This window comes from Typopeltis vanoorti, chromosome 7, assembly GCF_054136105.1.
Source record: "Typopeltis vanoorti isolate ZY-2024b chromosome 7, IOZ_Tvanoo_1.0, whole genome shotgun sequence".
Taxonomy (NCBI): Eukaryota; Metazoa; Arthropoda; class Arachnida; order Uropygi; family Thelyphonidae; genus Typopeltis; species Typopeltis vanoorti.
This window is the reverse complement of record NC_143555.1, coordinates 73,291,007-73,308,950: the sequence shown is the minus strand read 5'-3', so window position 1 is coordinate 73,308,950 and position 17,944 is coordinate 73,291,007. Positions and strand designations below refer to the sequence as shown.

General features: G+C 37.3%; 1 protein-coding gene across 1 annotated transcript in view; it reads right to left on the bottom strand.

Moving 5' to 3' along the window:
• Positions 1 to 17,944, bottom strand: part of POSH (SH3 domain containing ring finger posh) — a 552,023-nt gene that overhangs the window by 188,239 nt on the left and 345,840 nt on the right. Inside the window, exon 9 of the mRNA XM_090395956.1 lies at positions 8,374 to 8,558. Within this exon, the coding sequence (XP_090252082.1) occupies positions 8,374 to 8,558 (185 nt within the window). The remainder of the gene's footprint in view (positions 1 to 8,373; positions 8,559 to 17,944) is intronic.

The following is a 17,944-nucleotide window of genomic DNA, read 5'->3' as shown; positions in this document are numbered from 1 at the left end:
GCTGGCAAAAATAGCAAGAAAATAATTATGTGCACTTTCCTGTGAAAACACAAAGAAAGAACATTGTAATTAGTCCAATGAAAAAGAAATTACATGTTTTTCTTCTTAGTGTTATTATCTGGTTTTTTCTTGTAGTACAAAGAAGAAATCACTGCACATTTTAAAATTTTAGAAGCTTTTCCATAGCATTATTAAAGTAGTTATACTTTTACTACTATTCTATGCTGAAATGTATGAGCATGTTCTCCAAGTGATTTATATTTGTAACAATTGTCTTGCAAACAATTCTGAAAACAAATTCTCTGAAATATCTGTAGGTTGAGTAGGTTACACCCCAAAAAAATTTAAACAATTATGTAACATATATGCACTTTTTTTTCCCCAAGATAATTGTATCAAATAATTTATAATTTTGACATAAATACCGAATCATCCTGTAAAAGAAATGTTAGTATTTCTGTTTAGGATATCTGCTTACCAACAGTTGAAAATTAAACAAGATGCAAGATATTGCAGATATACTTTGCACTAATGCTTAAGGATTTCTACTGTGACTTCTGGGAAAGTGTTCTCTCTTTTCTTTCTCAATGGCAATGAAAGTAATTTAAACCTTTAGCCTTTTCCTCCAGTTAAGTGATTGTTATTGGGTATTTTTAAGACAGATTATTTCAGAAATAGCAACCAGAGGCAGTAAAATTAGTAATATTTAGAATTTTTTTTAAAGAAAAAGAAGAAAAAAAAAACCATTACTGAACTTTCTTTTTTGTGGCATGCATATAACCAATTTTACATGGTGAAAACAGTATAGTATTTCTGAAACTTAGACTAACTTCAGTTGACAACTGATTTTAGATTGCAAAGAAATGGTCCTGAATTAGAAATATCTGCTTTGACAGATACAACAATATTATTTTCTTATTTTTTTTGTCAAAACAGTAAAAAGAAGTAATAGATTTTGAATAGTGTATGTGAACACTTTCAAACCAGTAGAAATTTAGACAGAGTAGTTATGTAATTCAGTTCCAGGAGAGGATGCAGAAGAAATCTTCAAAATTAGCATACATTTCAAATCAGTCCATATAGTATATCCTTCATGTATTTTCACCATATCTATAGTAGTTAAGTACTGAATATGGTTGCTGGCCTGGTGGCCGAGTGGTTAGCTTATTCGCTCTCCAGCCAAAAGGCTGCAGGTTCGTATCCCGCTGTGGGCATGGATGTTTGTGATTGTCTGTGAAAATAATACTCATGGTCTTCGACGGTAGATGGCATTGGTGTAGATGATGACGATAGTTGCAGTTGGTGGAGACAGGGATTTGTAGAGTAGGTGCCCTCCCTCGACGAGCATTTAGACTCCCTGGAAGTGTTACGTAATAATAATAATAGGGGGGATATGCCCCCCCCCCAGCGCATATGGTGCCCAATCCCCCGAGTTCTGGACTGGTAGGCCGGTTCTCCTTGAATTCTGATGACTCGACCCTCAGGGTAATCCCCTGAGTTTCAAAACATTTCAAAAAACATAACATACAGACATGACTGTGACATAAAAAGGCTTATCATTTTATATATAGGGTAGATTATCATCATCATCAAATTCCTGCCATGTACCCTCAAGGGGTGTACAGGATATGACAGTACTACATGAAAAAATTACATCATTACTAACTTCCTATCTACAATTTTCCTCCAAATCAGTCTGTTACTTGTCAAGACTCCAACATTATCAGATCTTATATTTCTATTGTCTAAGGCACTTTGTACCGTATCAATCCACCTATATCTTGGTCTTCCTCTGGGTCGTTTTCCTGCCAACCTGGCAGAGAACACTTCGTTTGCTAATCTTTCCTCGCCCATTCTATTTAAGTGACCATACCACCTGAGATTAGCTCTGCTAACGCATTCCTGGATGCTGACAATGTCAAGTTCTTTCCTAATATCTTCATTTTTAATATGATATTGCCATTGATGCCATCTGTTCACGCCTTTAATCTTTCTCAGGACTCTCATATCTGCGGTCTCTAGTCTTTGGTCAAGTGTTTTACTTCTGACCCAGCTCTCAGATCCATAAGTTAAAACTGGTTTGAACACTGTCTTGTATACAGCTAATTTAGTGTTCCGACTAATTTCTTTCTTATTCCATATGAATTTATTCAATTGACTTCCCACCATACCAGCTTTGCTGATTCTGTTGTCTATTTCTATATTTAATTTACCATCTTCAGTAAAAATTGTGCCTAAGTAGCTGAAATGTTTTACCTTTTCCACAGGTTCTCCATTCACAACAACACAGTTGACATTTTCAATGATTCTGCCTATTTTCATTGTCTTTTTATTGCTGACCTTCATACCATATCTATTACAACAGCTATTCAATTTAGTCAGAGAATCTTGCAGACTTGTAGCGGATTTATTTAGAATTATAACATCATCTGCATAAAGCAAAGAGCTGACATTAACATCTCCAATTTTGATATCAGGTTTAATACCACATTCCTTCATAATGTGATCCATATAGATAATGAATAACAGAGGGGATAATGTACATCCTTGTCTCAGACCAGATTTAACATTAAACCATCTTCCTGTACTTCCTTCAATTCTAACTGCTGACTTACAACTCAAATAAAGACTAAGTATTGCTTGATATAATGCCCCATTGACACCATATAACTGCAGCGTATTGAATAGCTTCTCTCTTGGCACCTTGTCATATACCTTTTCCAAATCGACAAAACTTAAATACAGATCTTTGTTGTATTCCCATGCTTTCTCGACTATTTGTCGTAAAGTGAAGATCTGATCCTGACAGCCTCTATTTGACCTGAACCCAGCTTGTTCTTCACCAAGTTTTTCTTCCACAATTCTTCTCAACCGTTTCTCAAGTATATTTGCATAGATCATGCCAGGAACACTCAGTAGGGAAATACCTCTGTAATCTCACATTCAGTTTTATTTCCCTTTTTATATATGGGTACTATGAGAGCTCTACTCCAATCATCGGGAATTCGTCCCTCTGTCCAGGCTTTCTAAACTATGCAGTGCAGCCACTGTAAGACTTTTATACCACCATACTTCAGCATTTCTGGTCGAATATCATCTACTCCTGCTGCCTTTCCACATTTCAAGCCTTTGATGGCTTTTTCTATTTCAAGTATGGATATGTATTTCTGACTGCATGCCTGGTCAGTGTTTTTTTATCACTGTGCTGTCTCACTGCTTGTTTCATTTAGCAGTTTTTCAAAGTAATTACACCACACTTCAAGGATATCTTTTTCTCCTGTTTTCATGTCACCTTTATCATCTCTAACTCCTTTTACAGCACTCTTTCCTCCATTCCTAAGCTTCTTCAACAACCTCCAGAATATTTTGCCACCTTCTTGATATTTATTTTCTATATTCTTGCCAAAGTCCTCCCATGACTTTTGTTTAGCTAGTTTTACACACTGTTTAGCTTTCTTACATTTGTCTCTGTATTCTGTAAGAGTAAAAGCTGACTTATTTGCCAGGAACTTTTGATATGCTTTCTTCTTTTCCTTCACTGCCTCTTTAACTTCCTATGTCCACCAGGGAGTTCTGATTTTTTTATCCTTGCACACAACCTCACCACATGCCTCTCTGGCAGAATCAATCAATGTTTTCTTCAGAGTTTGCCACTGAATCTCCAAGGTTTGATTCCTGTTCTCAAAGTCTTTCATTTTCTTTTCAATAATCTTTCTGTATTTTAGTCTACAGTTCACATCTGAGAGCTGCTCAACTTTTATTCATTTTAAAACTCTCTTACATGTTATTCTTTTCAATATGAAATTCAATTTTATCCTGCTCAAGACTAAATAGTGATCACTTCCAATTTCAAATCCTCTGTACACTCTGGTGTCCTGCACCAGGGAGAAAACATCACTATCAACAATAACATCGTCAATGAGACTTTTCTTATTCCTAGCCTCTTCTCTCCATGTGAATTTGTGCACATTTTTATGTTGGAACATGGTGTTAGTAATAACCAGTCCATGTCCTGAGCAGAAATCCAACAAGTATTTGCCATTATTATTAGCTTTGCTCTTTTCTCCAAATTTTCCCAAAATATTTTTGTATGTCTCACAATCATTTCCTACTCTGCTATTTAGATCCCCAACAAGGACCAACTTTTCCTTTTTCATTGTGTCAGTTGCTTTTTCTAAAGCCTCAAAAAATTCCTTAGTAGAGCCTTCTGTGGGATCATAGGCACAAATAAGTCTCATTGTCCAGTTCCCCATTCTCATATTTGCCCACATTACTCTACTTGAGACTGACTGCCATTCAAGAAGCTTAGCCTCGTATTTTGTGTTGAATACTATGGCTACTCCTTCTTTTCCTTGATTGTCATTGCCTGAATATAACATTTTGTATTTATTGCTCAGAAAGATCTCACCAGTTTTGGTCTTTTTTGTTTCAGTCACCCCTATTATGTCGATCTGGTACTTATCTAATTCCTCAGCTAGCTCCATTTCTTTGCCATTCAGGCTTCTTACGTTGATAGTACCGATCTTTAACTCTGGTGATATTGAGTTGGGGTTTGTTTTCAGATTTGTTCCAGTAGCTGACTTTTCGCTGTTTGCCCTGGTTCCCTGGCGAAAACAACGGGGGCCTTGTTTAACCGGGCGACGCCCCAGCCGGCATGAAATTTTGTCATGTTGTACCATCATTTTTTATTTTGGTTTAACCAATAAGAATACAATTTGGTCGGCTAAATCCCAAATTGCCAGCTCACCCTCGTTCGTTCAGTATCAAAGTAGCTACCCAACAGGGTGCACCACGAGAAGGTGAGGATTGGACATTAGGTCAGAAGCCCTGGTCGGTTCTCCGCATTCCTTTAAAGGGTATGTGGAGGTCTCCTCTCAGTTATACAGTTTTGACCCTTAAGCACCCTTCTAGGGTAGATTATTATTATAGTAATGTGTATCCTTAAAAAAAAATCATCTGTTGCAATTTTAAGCAAAAGACGAAGGCGAAGAGTCCCTGCTAAAATATGATTGGATATAAATTTTTGACATTAAAAGTCTCACAATCAGAAAGCGAGTGATGCAATTTAATATCATTTGTTGTTCATAAAAACAAACAAAAAAAAAAAAAATAATTTCTAAAACTACAGTGTCACGATTCATATTATAGTATGAAAAAAAATTGCTTCTACGTTGTCAGTAAAATAAAAGAACATAAATTGTCTTGTTCCATTGCACTGATTTGATGAATAAAAGACAGCAAATTTACTATTATTAAATAAATTCATTGCAAATGCTGATATCTGGTCATTTCAGGATGGATTATTTATTTTTGAATATGTAAAATTCAATAGAACAGAAGAACAGGATATGATATTAGTAAAACTACACTGTATGTATTTATTGGTATAATAAAACTTCTACTTTATATTATTCATATTCTACTTTATATTATTCATATTCATCAGGAGGAGGAGATAATCTGTTAACATATTCACTCTTGGGAATATGTTAACAGATTATCTCCTCTCTTGCTGTCATAGACTGTCTCCAATTATCTTTTTCTTCCACTGATCTCTGTACTTCGGAAAAGCCTTTCCCACACCTAAGGACTATGTCCTCCAGTTGTTCAACAGATGCATGAACAGCTGGAGGACATAGTCCATTTTTCTTGTTGATCACGCACAGCAACACTCCTGTGTTGTAAGTTTTGGAATCTCTCACGTGCAGGGGTCATATGAAAATAGCATATACAGCACATATAATAAATAACATACATAAATAACCAAAATATGAGTATAAATTACAAATATGGATCAACATTTGTTCACACCATGTTCCATGGAAGTGTGTGTGTGTACGGGGGGGGGGGGGGGGGGGGGGGGTAAATTACAGAATTGGAGAAAGTATAGAAAACAATAATAATAGAGATGAAATTGAAGAAAGTGCCTAAAACAATTAGCTGAAAACAAGAGTTTGTACTAAAAACATATTTTTTTCAGTTCTGCAGTATGTCAATATCAGAAATCAGTATTATGTATATTAATACATCAATTACTCGAAACAGAAGACATTTAATGATCGAGATGGAGCATCTTCTGTCACTCTGGATTGAGGATCGTAACCAAATACCTCTTAGAACAACGAATATTCAGGAAAAGGCTCTCAATATTTTTACCTCATTGAAGAGACCAATTTCAAGAGGAATGTGAAAGCTTTACTGCGAGTTTAGGATGGTTTGACCATTTTAAAAATTGAACTGGACTGCATAACACAAGAATAACTGGGGAATCTGCTAGTGTTGATAAGATTCTGCAGCCAAGATTCCTGAAGAATTACAAAGGATTGATTATGCTGATTGGCAAATGTTCAACATTGACAAAAATTGGCCTCTTTTGGAATTGTATGCCAACAAAAACTGCGAGCTAAAATTGAAGCATCTCGACCAGGATACAAAGCATCTAAAGATCAGCTTACGCTTTTATTAGGAGGCAATACAGAAGGCAACTAAACTCAAGCCTATATTAGTTTATCATGCGCAAAATCCAAGATCTAACATTATTGAAAAAATCAGCACACTTGGAAAAGAACTTGGATTTAATGAACTGGAAAATGAAGATCTGAAAAACTTGCTTGATTCCCATTCAGAACATTTAAGCGAGAATAATCTCCTTCAATTAGAAGAACATCATGCATATGAAGATGATAAGGAGTGCGAATAAGAACAATGTTACGACTAAGAGGCTAACTGCAAAAGAATTTGAGCTAGTTTACAATCACATCGAGCATGCTAAGGAAATTTTGTTTGATGCTGATCCTAATATGGAACGAAGCTTCGAAGTCTGCCGAAATCTTGAAAAAGCAATCGCTAACTATCATAAATTGCATGACAAGATGAAAAAGTCAAGCATGATTCAAACATCTTTACTTAATTTTTCTTGTAAAAAAGGCTCAATCAAATGTTTAGGTATTAAATAAAAATTTAAGCAATTGATTTTTATTAACTTTGATGATTTAATCCTCTAATATAGCTTATGCTGTAATTTGTTTTCTAAATTAACGCCAACTGATGGATGAATTATAATTATTCCTATTGTTTATTGTATTCGCTTAACACGATTTCACTTAGCATGCATTAATTGATGGATTAATTAATTGTGTTAAGCAAGGTTTTCCTGTATATACAAACATTATTATCCTTGAATAATAATGTTTATTCTAACATTATTATTCAAGGATATTATAACAAGTTGAATATTCTAACTTGTGAGAATATTCCTTGAATATTCTAATAAGTATATCACTCACCATGCAAAAAACCTGCTTGTTCCCACATCTCTCAAAGACCAGTTACCACCTTATTTAGTCTTCTATGAATCCTTTTCCAATACATTCTCCTGATCACCATGAAAACCAGGAGACCAAATATGTGCCCAAAAATCCATATAAGGCTTGACCAAGGCCTTATACAATGGAACCAGAAAGGTTCATTTTTGCTTAACATGCAAAAATGAACCTTTTCATTTTTGCATGTTAAGATTTTTCACATCATTGCATAATATGATTCAATGACTTCACAACTTGTGCTATGTGACCTCTGAACTTCAGATCCTCCCCCACTACCATTCCAAGGTCTCCTGTCTCCTCAACTTCTTCCAATATTTCCCAATGACTTTGCATTCCACCGTCACCTAACAAATTTCAGAAACTTACACTTTGTAACACTAAACTGATAATTCTACACTGTTGCTCACTCATTCAATCTATTCAAATCCTCCTGTAAGGCCACAGTATCTACTTGATTCCTCAACAGTTTCCCAGTTTTGCATATCTGCAAACCCATCCCAATATCATTAATATACAAATTATATAATAATGGTCCCAAAACCATATACAATACTAACATACTATAGATTGATCAAACAACCTCTTGTGTGTGGGTCCAACAACAACAACAAAAACAGATGGCATACCACTAGCGACTTTCCTCTTCTGGGATACTGCACCTTATACAAAATACATACTTTCTATCGAAGTGGACAGGTGAATTAGCTAGATATTTTAGGTTTATCATCTAGATAAAAATTATTTTCATATAACACTACATTTCAAGAAATCCACGTTTTTTTTTTTTTTTTTTTTTTTTTTTTTACAATCAAGGCAAGCTTTATAAACTCAAAAAAGCTATAATGCTCATCTAGAGCAGGCTTTTACAAACATCCATGCCCAAGATGAGATAACCCATAACATGTTGGTTGAAGAAAGTATGCATCAGCCAACACCACCTATATGCATTTTACAGTATCACAAAATCATACAAATATCCTCTATTTCAAAAACTGTAACATATGAGAGAGTGTGTCAAAATTTCATACATTTATCAGAAAATACTTACAAAGTTGGCACAGGTGCATGAGTAGATGGTTGTACTGCTGTACCAGAAGTTGTAGTAGTACTAACAGTAATGGTATTAGTGGTGAGAGGAGTATCTGATGAAGTTGGTACTGAAGATGCTGTATTTTCTCTTTCCCTATGATTACTATGACGTCGGATAACCATGGCTCCACTAGACTCTGCCCACTATGAAATAAGGAACTAATAAGAACACATTTCAACTTTTCAAGTTAAAGCTATGAAGTACACTCATGTGACGATATCATTACTATATCACTTTATGATATACAATTACAGAAAGAAGAAGAAAAAAATCAGATTCTGCAAATGAGCAGTTAGGTAAGTGAGTACTGTTTATTATATTGCAGAAATATTTTCAAAACATTAGGTTCATTTATAAATTATAAGTGTATGATTAAATGTGCTTTAACCATTTAAAAAAAAAATGTTTATAACTATATTTAGTACCATAGGTTGTTCAACATGGCAACAATCAGTAAGAGAACAGCAGTCAAGCTCTACACAATATTCAAAACAAGAAATCAAATAAGGCAACCCTTATCTATTCACCAAGGTAAAACTCCATCTCTAACATATTCAGAAGTGCACAAAGTGCCCTGCAGCTGTGAGCTGGCTTACTATAGACAGATAAGAACTGTTGACATCTAAATGGAAGAACATAGAAATACATTTGTTACCATCATTATGGCAAATTGTGAAACACCATCATTGTTGGAAGAAACATTTAATAACATAAGTTATTAAATGTTGACGAGAATGTTTCTGAAGCAGCGGAACACTCCCCAAACCTCAATAAGTACTATATGGCTATATTACTATAATCAAAATCTGGGAGACAGTTCCAGATTTCCTTTGTGTAACAGGAGAGGCTGCAAAAATTCTTTTTACTTATTTTGTTATCAAAAGCAGCAATTTCATTATATGTACCCTCAAGGTATATTACAGGCAAATATAACAGTACCACATAATTAAATTTACATTATTACTAATCTCCTATCAACAATTTTCCTTCAAATTAATATATTACTTGTCACCACTTCCACACTGTCATATCTAACATTTCATTCAGTCTACTCAAGCACTTCTAACTAAATCAATCCACCTAGATCACCCCCACCCCCATCAACACACACACACACACCACCACCACCAACAACCACCATCTTGACATTAAATGCGTGTTTTTGCAAAACTGTCCTCTCCCAGTCTCTTTTAAGTGACCATACTTTAGATTAGCCCTGTTCTCACTCACTCACACTCACACACACATTCTTGAATGATAACAATGTCAAGTTCCTTCTTAATATGTTCATTTTTAATATGATTTTGCCATTGCTGCCACCTGTTCATGCCCCTAATTTTTCTCATAGCTCTTGTATCTGTGAATTCTAATCTTTGATTCAAATGCTTTATTTTTAACCCAACTATCAGATCCATAATTTAATACCAGATTGGATGCTGTCTTGTTTAGTGTTCTGGCTAATTTTTCTCTATTTTATATAAATTTATTTAACTGGTTCCCCATCATATCAGCCTTGCTTATTCTGTTGTCTATTTCCATATTTAATTTGCCATCTTCATTAAAAATTGTGTGTAAAAACTGAAATATTTTACTTCTTTGTCTCCCATCAGGATCATCATTTTTTTACATGCCCAACTAATTTGCCTAAACATTTCACAATGTATTCTCTACATTCCCTGGCCTATAACAGCATCCTATCAGATATACTAGCCTGCTTATTTCAACTTCCCCACACAGATTCAAAATCTGTGCATGCTATATCAACTTCCACACTTATGGACACAATCATTAACAGTGCACCCCCCCCAACACCCATCCTCTTTTCACATTTCTATTCCCAACACCACATCCTCCTCAGACAACCAAGTTTCACTTATTCCAGTTATCTTTGGGCATACTAGCTCAATCAATGCAACAAACTCAGCTCTCTTGTTTCGAATACTCCTTACATTCGTGTACAAACATAACAATCCCTATGCGTTTGAGGTAATTTCTACCAGCACCAACATTATCTATTCTAGCTGCTATACCACACCTCTCCCTTCAGTGTGACCACTCCTGTTTCCCCGATCCTGACTTTGATTTCCATTCCTACCTGTCTCATCCTCACCTTTAGGCTGAGAATGCAACTGAAGTTGTCTCTGCTTATATTTGGTCTTTTTATTGCTGATTTTCAAGTCAAATTTGCTACAACTGTTATTCAATTAAGTTAGAGAATCCTGTAGACTTGCACTGGATGAATTCAGGAGTATATCTACAAGGTGATCAAAATTAAAATATCCCTAGCAGAGTACCATCCAGTGATCCAAATGCTGCAACACTTTGCAGGAATACATTGTGCATCATACAGAAGCAATATCTGAAGGGGGGGGGAGAGAAACTAGTTACAAAATTCACTACCAGGTGGCATTGTAATCACCAAATGCATGGAATTTGCATATCATGCAACTCAGCAGGTGCCAGGAGGGTTTAGAAAGATGGACACAGGATTCTTCACTTCATGCTGGTTGTTCACACCATTCACAGTGATGGCACTGACCCTGTCTCAACGTGCTTTTCTCGTGAAGCTGTACTACCTAAACAACTGCAATGCTGTTGCTGCACTCCATGAATTTTGTCGCCTGAACAAATGTCGACCAGGTCCACTATCTCCATGTGCCTCTGTGAGGAATGACTATACATGAAGATGGAGGATGAATGGGAGTTACAGCTGTCAGAGGTAGCAAACTAATCGATTCAAAGCAAGTTAATGAAGATACTATTGCCACGGCAGTATTCAGGCCAGGAATAGCAGTGTTGGTTCCCGCAAATTCACTTGTTGTATCAAGATGCATAGATGTGTCAAACACAACTGTCTGGAAAATGGGGGAGGGGGTTGAGACAGCCCTCCTGTGCTCCCCCACCCCATTCGCCAGTAGTGTCACCCTTGTGGTACATTGCTGGTAACATGAAGCTAATGTCTCAAACAAGGCGTCCAAAGGTACCAAGTCTCCTGGACCACTTGAGGCAACCATGATAAATACACAACTCCATGTGTATTTATCATGGAGTTGTAAAAAATAAAGTCCATGCCAGCTTGATCGTTGCCCAAAATAACAAGGATCGTCTTGCTTGTTTGGGAGAAGGGCAAGCTTCGAAAAATAAGTTAGTCCCTTAAACAACACTCTCACAAGATTTATTCCTTAAACAGAGGACTATCTAAATCCAAAGCTGAAAAATAGCTAAGGACAAAACGATTGATGTTCTGGCTCTCCACTAAACCCATGTGCCTGGCACAGCTCTCAATAGACTAAAGATCCCAGGCCTAATTCTTGTGTCTTATAACTGCCATCTCAAGCATGGCCTGGCAACCTATATCCGGCCTGGTCTCAAGGACATAACCCAAAGTGTGCCTGATGCAAAATACTCCATAGATATTAAAATTCAAAATACCACCATCTACAACATCTACAAACCACCATTGCAATCCTGGCCTGACCAGATGGACTGGCTGCCACCTCACCCTGCTATCTATGTTGGTGACTTCAACTCTCATCACACCATGTGAGGCAATTCCTCTAACAACCAAACCAAGATGGTGATAATCTAGTTAACTGGATGGATACATATAACCTGTATTTGATCTATGATGCCAAGCAAGAAGGCACTCTTCACTCAGCCAGATGGAACAGAAGTTATCCCCCCCCCACCGATCAGTGCACAGTCTCTAAAGACTCTGAAGACCACCCTCTGCAAACAACCAGAACTATCCTCAACAGATTCCCTAACAGCCGGCATTGTCCTACACTAATAGAGACAGGCACATCAATCCCAATCATCAGTGGAACATCAATCGCTAGATGGAACCTTCGCAGATTCAACCGGAATGTATTTGAGAAGCAAATTGAGCAAATCATTCAGCAATACCATCCATCCCTAATCGCTATCCCAGATTTGTCAAACTAATCAAAACTGCAGCCAAAGCCTCTATTCCTAGAGGCTACAGAAAACAATACATTGAATGCTGGAGTAGGGATACTGAGGAACTTTTAGCCAAATATGAAAAACTGAAGACCCAACTATTGCTAAGGAGCTCACAGCAACATTCGACAAAAACAGAAATCTCAACCATCAATGAACTTGACTTCACGAAATCTAGTCAGAAAAGCTAGTCACATATGAGAAAATTAGGAGGGGGGGAGGGAGAACAGAACCAACACACAAACCACCAGAGATAACTCCTGGTCAAATGGCTAATCATTTACTGAAAACCTCCAAGATAAGTCCCAGCTCTACCAGGAAAATAACTGTGGAATCTTCCATCAGAAAAAAATCTGAAGATGGCTCCTGCCCCTGAACTTGTACACCCAGTTTCTCTGGAAGAGGTACAGGAAGCCTTAAAATAACCAAGAATGGCAAGGCTGCAGGAGTGGATGGTATCCTCCCCGAGTTTCTAAAACATCTCGGCCAACGAAATCAAACATAGCTGGCCACCCTTTTCTCAAAAATTATAATAACTGGAAAACTACCAAAACTGTGGAGGGAAGCCAAAATAATTGCTCTGCCCAAACCAGGGAAAGATCCAAATAATGTCAAAAATCTAATCTCCTTGCTTTGCTCCATCTTTAAGCTCTTTGAAAGAATTCTCCTTAAAAGAATATCACCACTCATCGAACAAGATGATTGAACAAGCTGGCTTCAGGCCGGGCAGAAGTTGTGACCAAGTCCTGGCCCTGACAACACAGGATGAAACAGGCTTCCAGAAGAAACTTAAATCCAGACGAAATTGACCTAACATCAGCTAATGACACAGTCTGAATCAAGGTCCTCCTCCTAAGCTCAGCAATATCATAAGATGCAAAACAACTTTCCAGCTTTTTGAATCCATTCTCTCCAACAGAAAGATCTGGGTCCATATTGGTTGGGGGAGGGGGAAGAGCAGGCCCAGATTTCTCCACAACAGTCTTCCACAGGGCTCTGTGTTATCCCCTTTATTCTTTAACATCTACATGTCTAACTTATCACATACCAGCTCAAGCAAATCTATCTATCTATATATATATATAAATATATATATATATATATATGCCGATGATCTCGTGATCCTACACCAGTCTACCTCCTTTGCCAACCTGGAAACAACCTTGAACACAAACCTGATCATCCTGGAGGTGTACTTTAAGCAGTGGTACCTGAAGCCAAATCCAACAAAAAGTGTGTCCACTCCACCTGAAAAATGCAGTGGCAAATCAACACCTCAACTTCTCTTTCTGTGGCAAAATGGTAAAACATGAGCCTCACCCAAAATGCCTTGAGTGAGCCTGGACAGAAGCCTAACCTATATAAGAACATCACCAATCTGTCCAGCAAAATTAAAACGAGAAATAATATAATTTCCCTGCTTGCTGGAACAACCTGGGGTTGTGGTGCTGATGTATTAAGGTCATCTGTACTAGCCCTCGCATTCTCTGCAGCAGAATACTGTACCCCCTGTCTGGGAAAGAAGTGTGCACACTAACATTATAGACACCCAGTTAAACTCTACCATGTGCACAATTAGCGGGATACCGAGAGGCATTTCTCTCTCTCCTGGTTGCCTGTCCTATCTAACATTGCTCCACCAAATATATGGAGAAGACAAGCCTTGATTAAAGTATTTAATAAAATAACGAGAAACCCGCTCCTGCCCCTGAACCAGACTCTCATAATATCATCTAGTCTCCGCCTAAAATCAAGAAATCCTTTCTGGTCCATGAATGAACTCTCTTCAGTTGCCTTACCATCAACACCTGACACCTGGAGAGAACACTGGTCCAACAATCATCCAACAAATGGTTTCCTGATTGAAGATCCATGTGCTCCGCAGCCTGGTTTTGCCATTCCTAGGAAGATTTTGGTCATCTCTCAACAGGATCAGAACTAACCAGGGCAGATGTGGCTACCTACTACATAAATGGAGACTGTCAGACCACACTTATTGTGACCGTTTACCTGTGACCCAGACAATCACTCATATTGTGAATGACTACCCAAGGCGTCAATTCCATGGTGGCCTTCAGGACATCCAAGAGGTGACAGATGAGGCTCAGGATTGGCTTTCTGGTCTGGACATTGACCTGTAGCTGCTTTTGCCATAAGAATAAATAAATAAATATGGAAAATTCTGCATTTCTACCCATTCAAGATAATCCTGACATGAGAGTTGCACCTGCAGGACTTTGAAAGTCAACTGACATTCACTTTAACATTTCTTGCTCAAGTGGAGTTGGATGCTGGGTGGCCGTGGATGATTTTGTGGGGGAGATGAGGCTCACTTCTTAAACGGAGTGTGAATACTCACAATTGCCAGGTATGGGCTATGAAAAACAACCTGCATGCAATCCAACAAATTCCTTTGCATTCAACAAAAGTTACTGTCTAGTGCAGGTTTACATCTTCATTCACTGGACCATTCTTCTTTGAGGACATTCGCAGTTGGGTCTTGTGACCTGCTCAGTTACTACCGAGAGTTACTATTGTGATATGATAAATGATTTTGTTATGCCACAGCTACAGCAGCAGCACCTGGACACGGATTCAATCATTTTCATGCAAGATGGGGCCTGTTCACACATCAGTCAATCCATAACAGGAAGTGCTTCGAGAACATTTTATGGTAGTCAGAGTTATCAGCTGTGCATTTCCCACTGTGTGGATGCCTCCTTCACCTGATTTGACCCCTTGTGACTTCTGGCTCTGGGGATTTCTCAAACACATAACTTGCCAGGACTGAAAGACAGCATAATGCAGCATATGCACAACATCAGTCCTGACCAGCTGCATTCTACTGTTGAATACAATGTGCAAAGGATTCAGTTTGTGGCATAGGAAGGGCAGTACATTGAACAGTAACAGTATAGCCCATGAATGCATAATGGAAGTGAATAAAAATATGTTATTTATGCTTGTGTCACATTTCTTATTCTTACACACACACACATACAGAAAAACATTACATCTACATTCATTACACCATATAGCATCCTGTTGGTGAATTTTGGAACTACCTTTTTCCCCCCTCTCTGATATCGCTTCTGCATGATGATGCACAATGTAGTCCTGCAAAGTTTTACAGCATTTGGATGATTGGCCTTAAGCAAAAAGTAATATGTGGAGAAGTGGAATCCAGGAGAAGGTAGGTTACCAGCAAAGTTGGAGTAGGGTTTTGCTTAGTTACAAAGTAAATTGTACTTCACAAGAATATAACTTCTTATCGAGAATAATTTACTTTGGCCTGTAGAGTGATGCAGGACCTATTTAATTGCACATTATACTGATATAAGAAATGATCTGAGAGAAAACATCTAGTTGTTTGCTGATTAATCAAAACAAGGTAATACAGTAGTCGATATAGATTTGCACAGATCATGCAACATGATTTAAAAAGCATAAGTGTGTGCAGAAAGCATAATAGTTGCTAGTTTAATGTGGCAGAGTGTAAGATTATGCACTTTGGGATAAAAAGTTAGCATGTCTTATATTAATCTTGGACTGAGAAACTGATGAGACTAGGAATTTGGAGGTAATAGTGCATGGGGAGTGGAGGTCATTATTATTATTATCATCCGAGACCTTCGAGTTAAGGACTTATTGAGGGAGTCCATAGATACCAACACCAGTTGTCATAACTTCTCTTAAACTCAATCATACTGGATGCACTCATTAATTCAACATGCGAACTGCTCTACTTAACCACTGCTCTGAGAAGAATATTTAGTCCTCACTACTTTCTTAACTGCATACAAATTTAACACCCACAGATGCTTCTTATCCTCTCCCCACCTTCCATATAACGAAAAACATCATCAGTTTATAAGTATAACATCCTTTCAAAAGTTTACAGACTAACAAATCATCTCTCTTTCTCCTGTTTACGAGTTTCTACATACTCTCTATTTACATTCCATAATCCTGATATCTTTTTTTACTCTACTTTACACCCTTCCTACAGCTTTTTTATCTCCCCTCCAAACCCAAGAGACTGAATCTGCAGATGATAATCTAGGTGCAGTCGCATTACAAGGCCTTGTAAAAAGGCAAAATGACTTCCATAATCCTTACGTATCAATGTTTGTTTCAACATTGCGATTATCATCTGAACTGTATTAACAATTTTTAGAATGTTATCTTTGAACTTCAGTTTCTTATCCACCACAACTCCAAGATCTCCAGCCTCAAACATAATCCCACCAATATAATATGTCACTGGAAATCTCATCACAACAAAGTGCATTAATGAGTTCAGAAGCATACTGCAAATGTAAGAAAAATAGCTCAAAAGACCACTTAGATATTGATGGGGGTTCCCCAACCAAACATTAGATATTTGGTGGTGGGAAACCAGAGAATTGAAGAAAGGAAGATTGTTTCTCTTTATAAGGCTTTGAAATGAATCATGCTGCAAGATACCCAGGTGACCAATGATTTGATCATTTGAGGAATGGAAAAGTGGAGGAGAGTATCCAGAAGCATGTGTCTGTGGTGATAAGCAGACTGTGGAGTTCTCTCTATGAAGATACTGTAGATTTAGAAAGTTTCACTGATAGGCAGGAAAGAGGGAATATGAGAGAATAAGGGATTGCCCCTGTAAATTGCGTATGAGTGTGCTTATTAAGAACAGATTTCTTACTTTGAAAATGGTGAATGAGCAGAATGGCTTGCCAGAAGCAGTCATGAGTGTTTTTTAAGCAACTGATTGCAAGGAAGTATCATAGATATCATGTGAACATTAGTCTAGGCCCTAGTGTGGTTAACAAAGAGTATGAAAGATCAGTTTCAAGCCTAATTTTACCATCTCCAAGGTTTATATGGAAAGACTGAAAAAACTCAGAATACCAATCTGAAAAGTTCCTTCTAACATCTAGTATCTTTTTACTATTATATGATAATCCCTGACTCAGGTGACCTACTACACAGCTTACATTTGGTTCGACCCAAAACTTGTTGAAACTCAAGGAATGTTTAAGAAAACATTTTGTATCTAATTTACTAATACATTAAATACTGTGGATACGGCAAGGGTTAGATGATCCACTTCAAACATTCCTCTAGACCACTGTTTCCCAACATGGGGCTTATGTCCCACAGGAAGGCAATTTGAATATTTTGGGAGAAAATTAGAAAAGGATGTTGCATTTATCACCTCATCATCGATATAGTCAAAAAATCACCATTGTCAGAGATAACTTATCGATGTTGCAACCCTGACTTTGAGAAAAAAAAAAAGCTGGCAACACTAGTGCAGCAATCAAGATAAATACTTGCCAGCATAAGTGTGTTAAGGTTAGATCATGGCATTTGTCACTTCTGAAAAGTAAACAGTACCAATTTAACTTTGTGCAGTTTTTGTTGTAAAAACAACAATGAGCCAAGTTTAATTTTTTGATGTATTGTCAATGTTTTTCATGCTACCAGGCGTTTTTTTATGTAAACATTTTTAGATGTTGTTAGTTTTCGGATTACCCAGAAGTTGAGCTACTATCAATTTAAATAAAATGAACACTTTGCCATA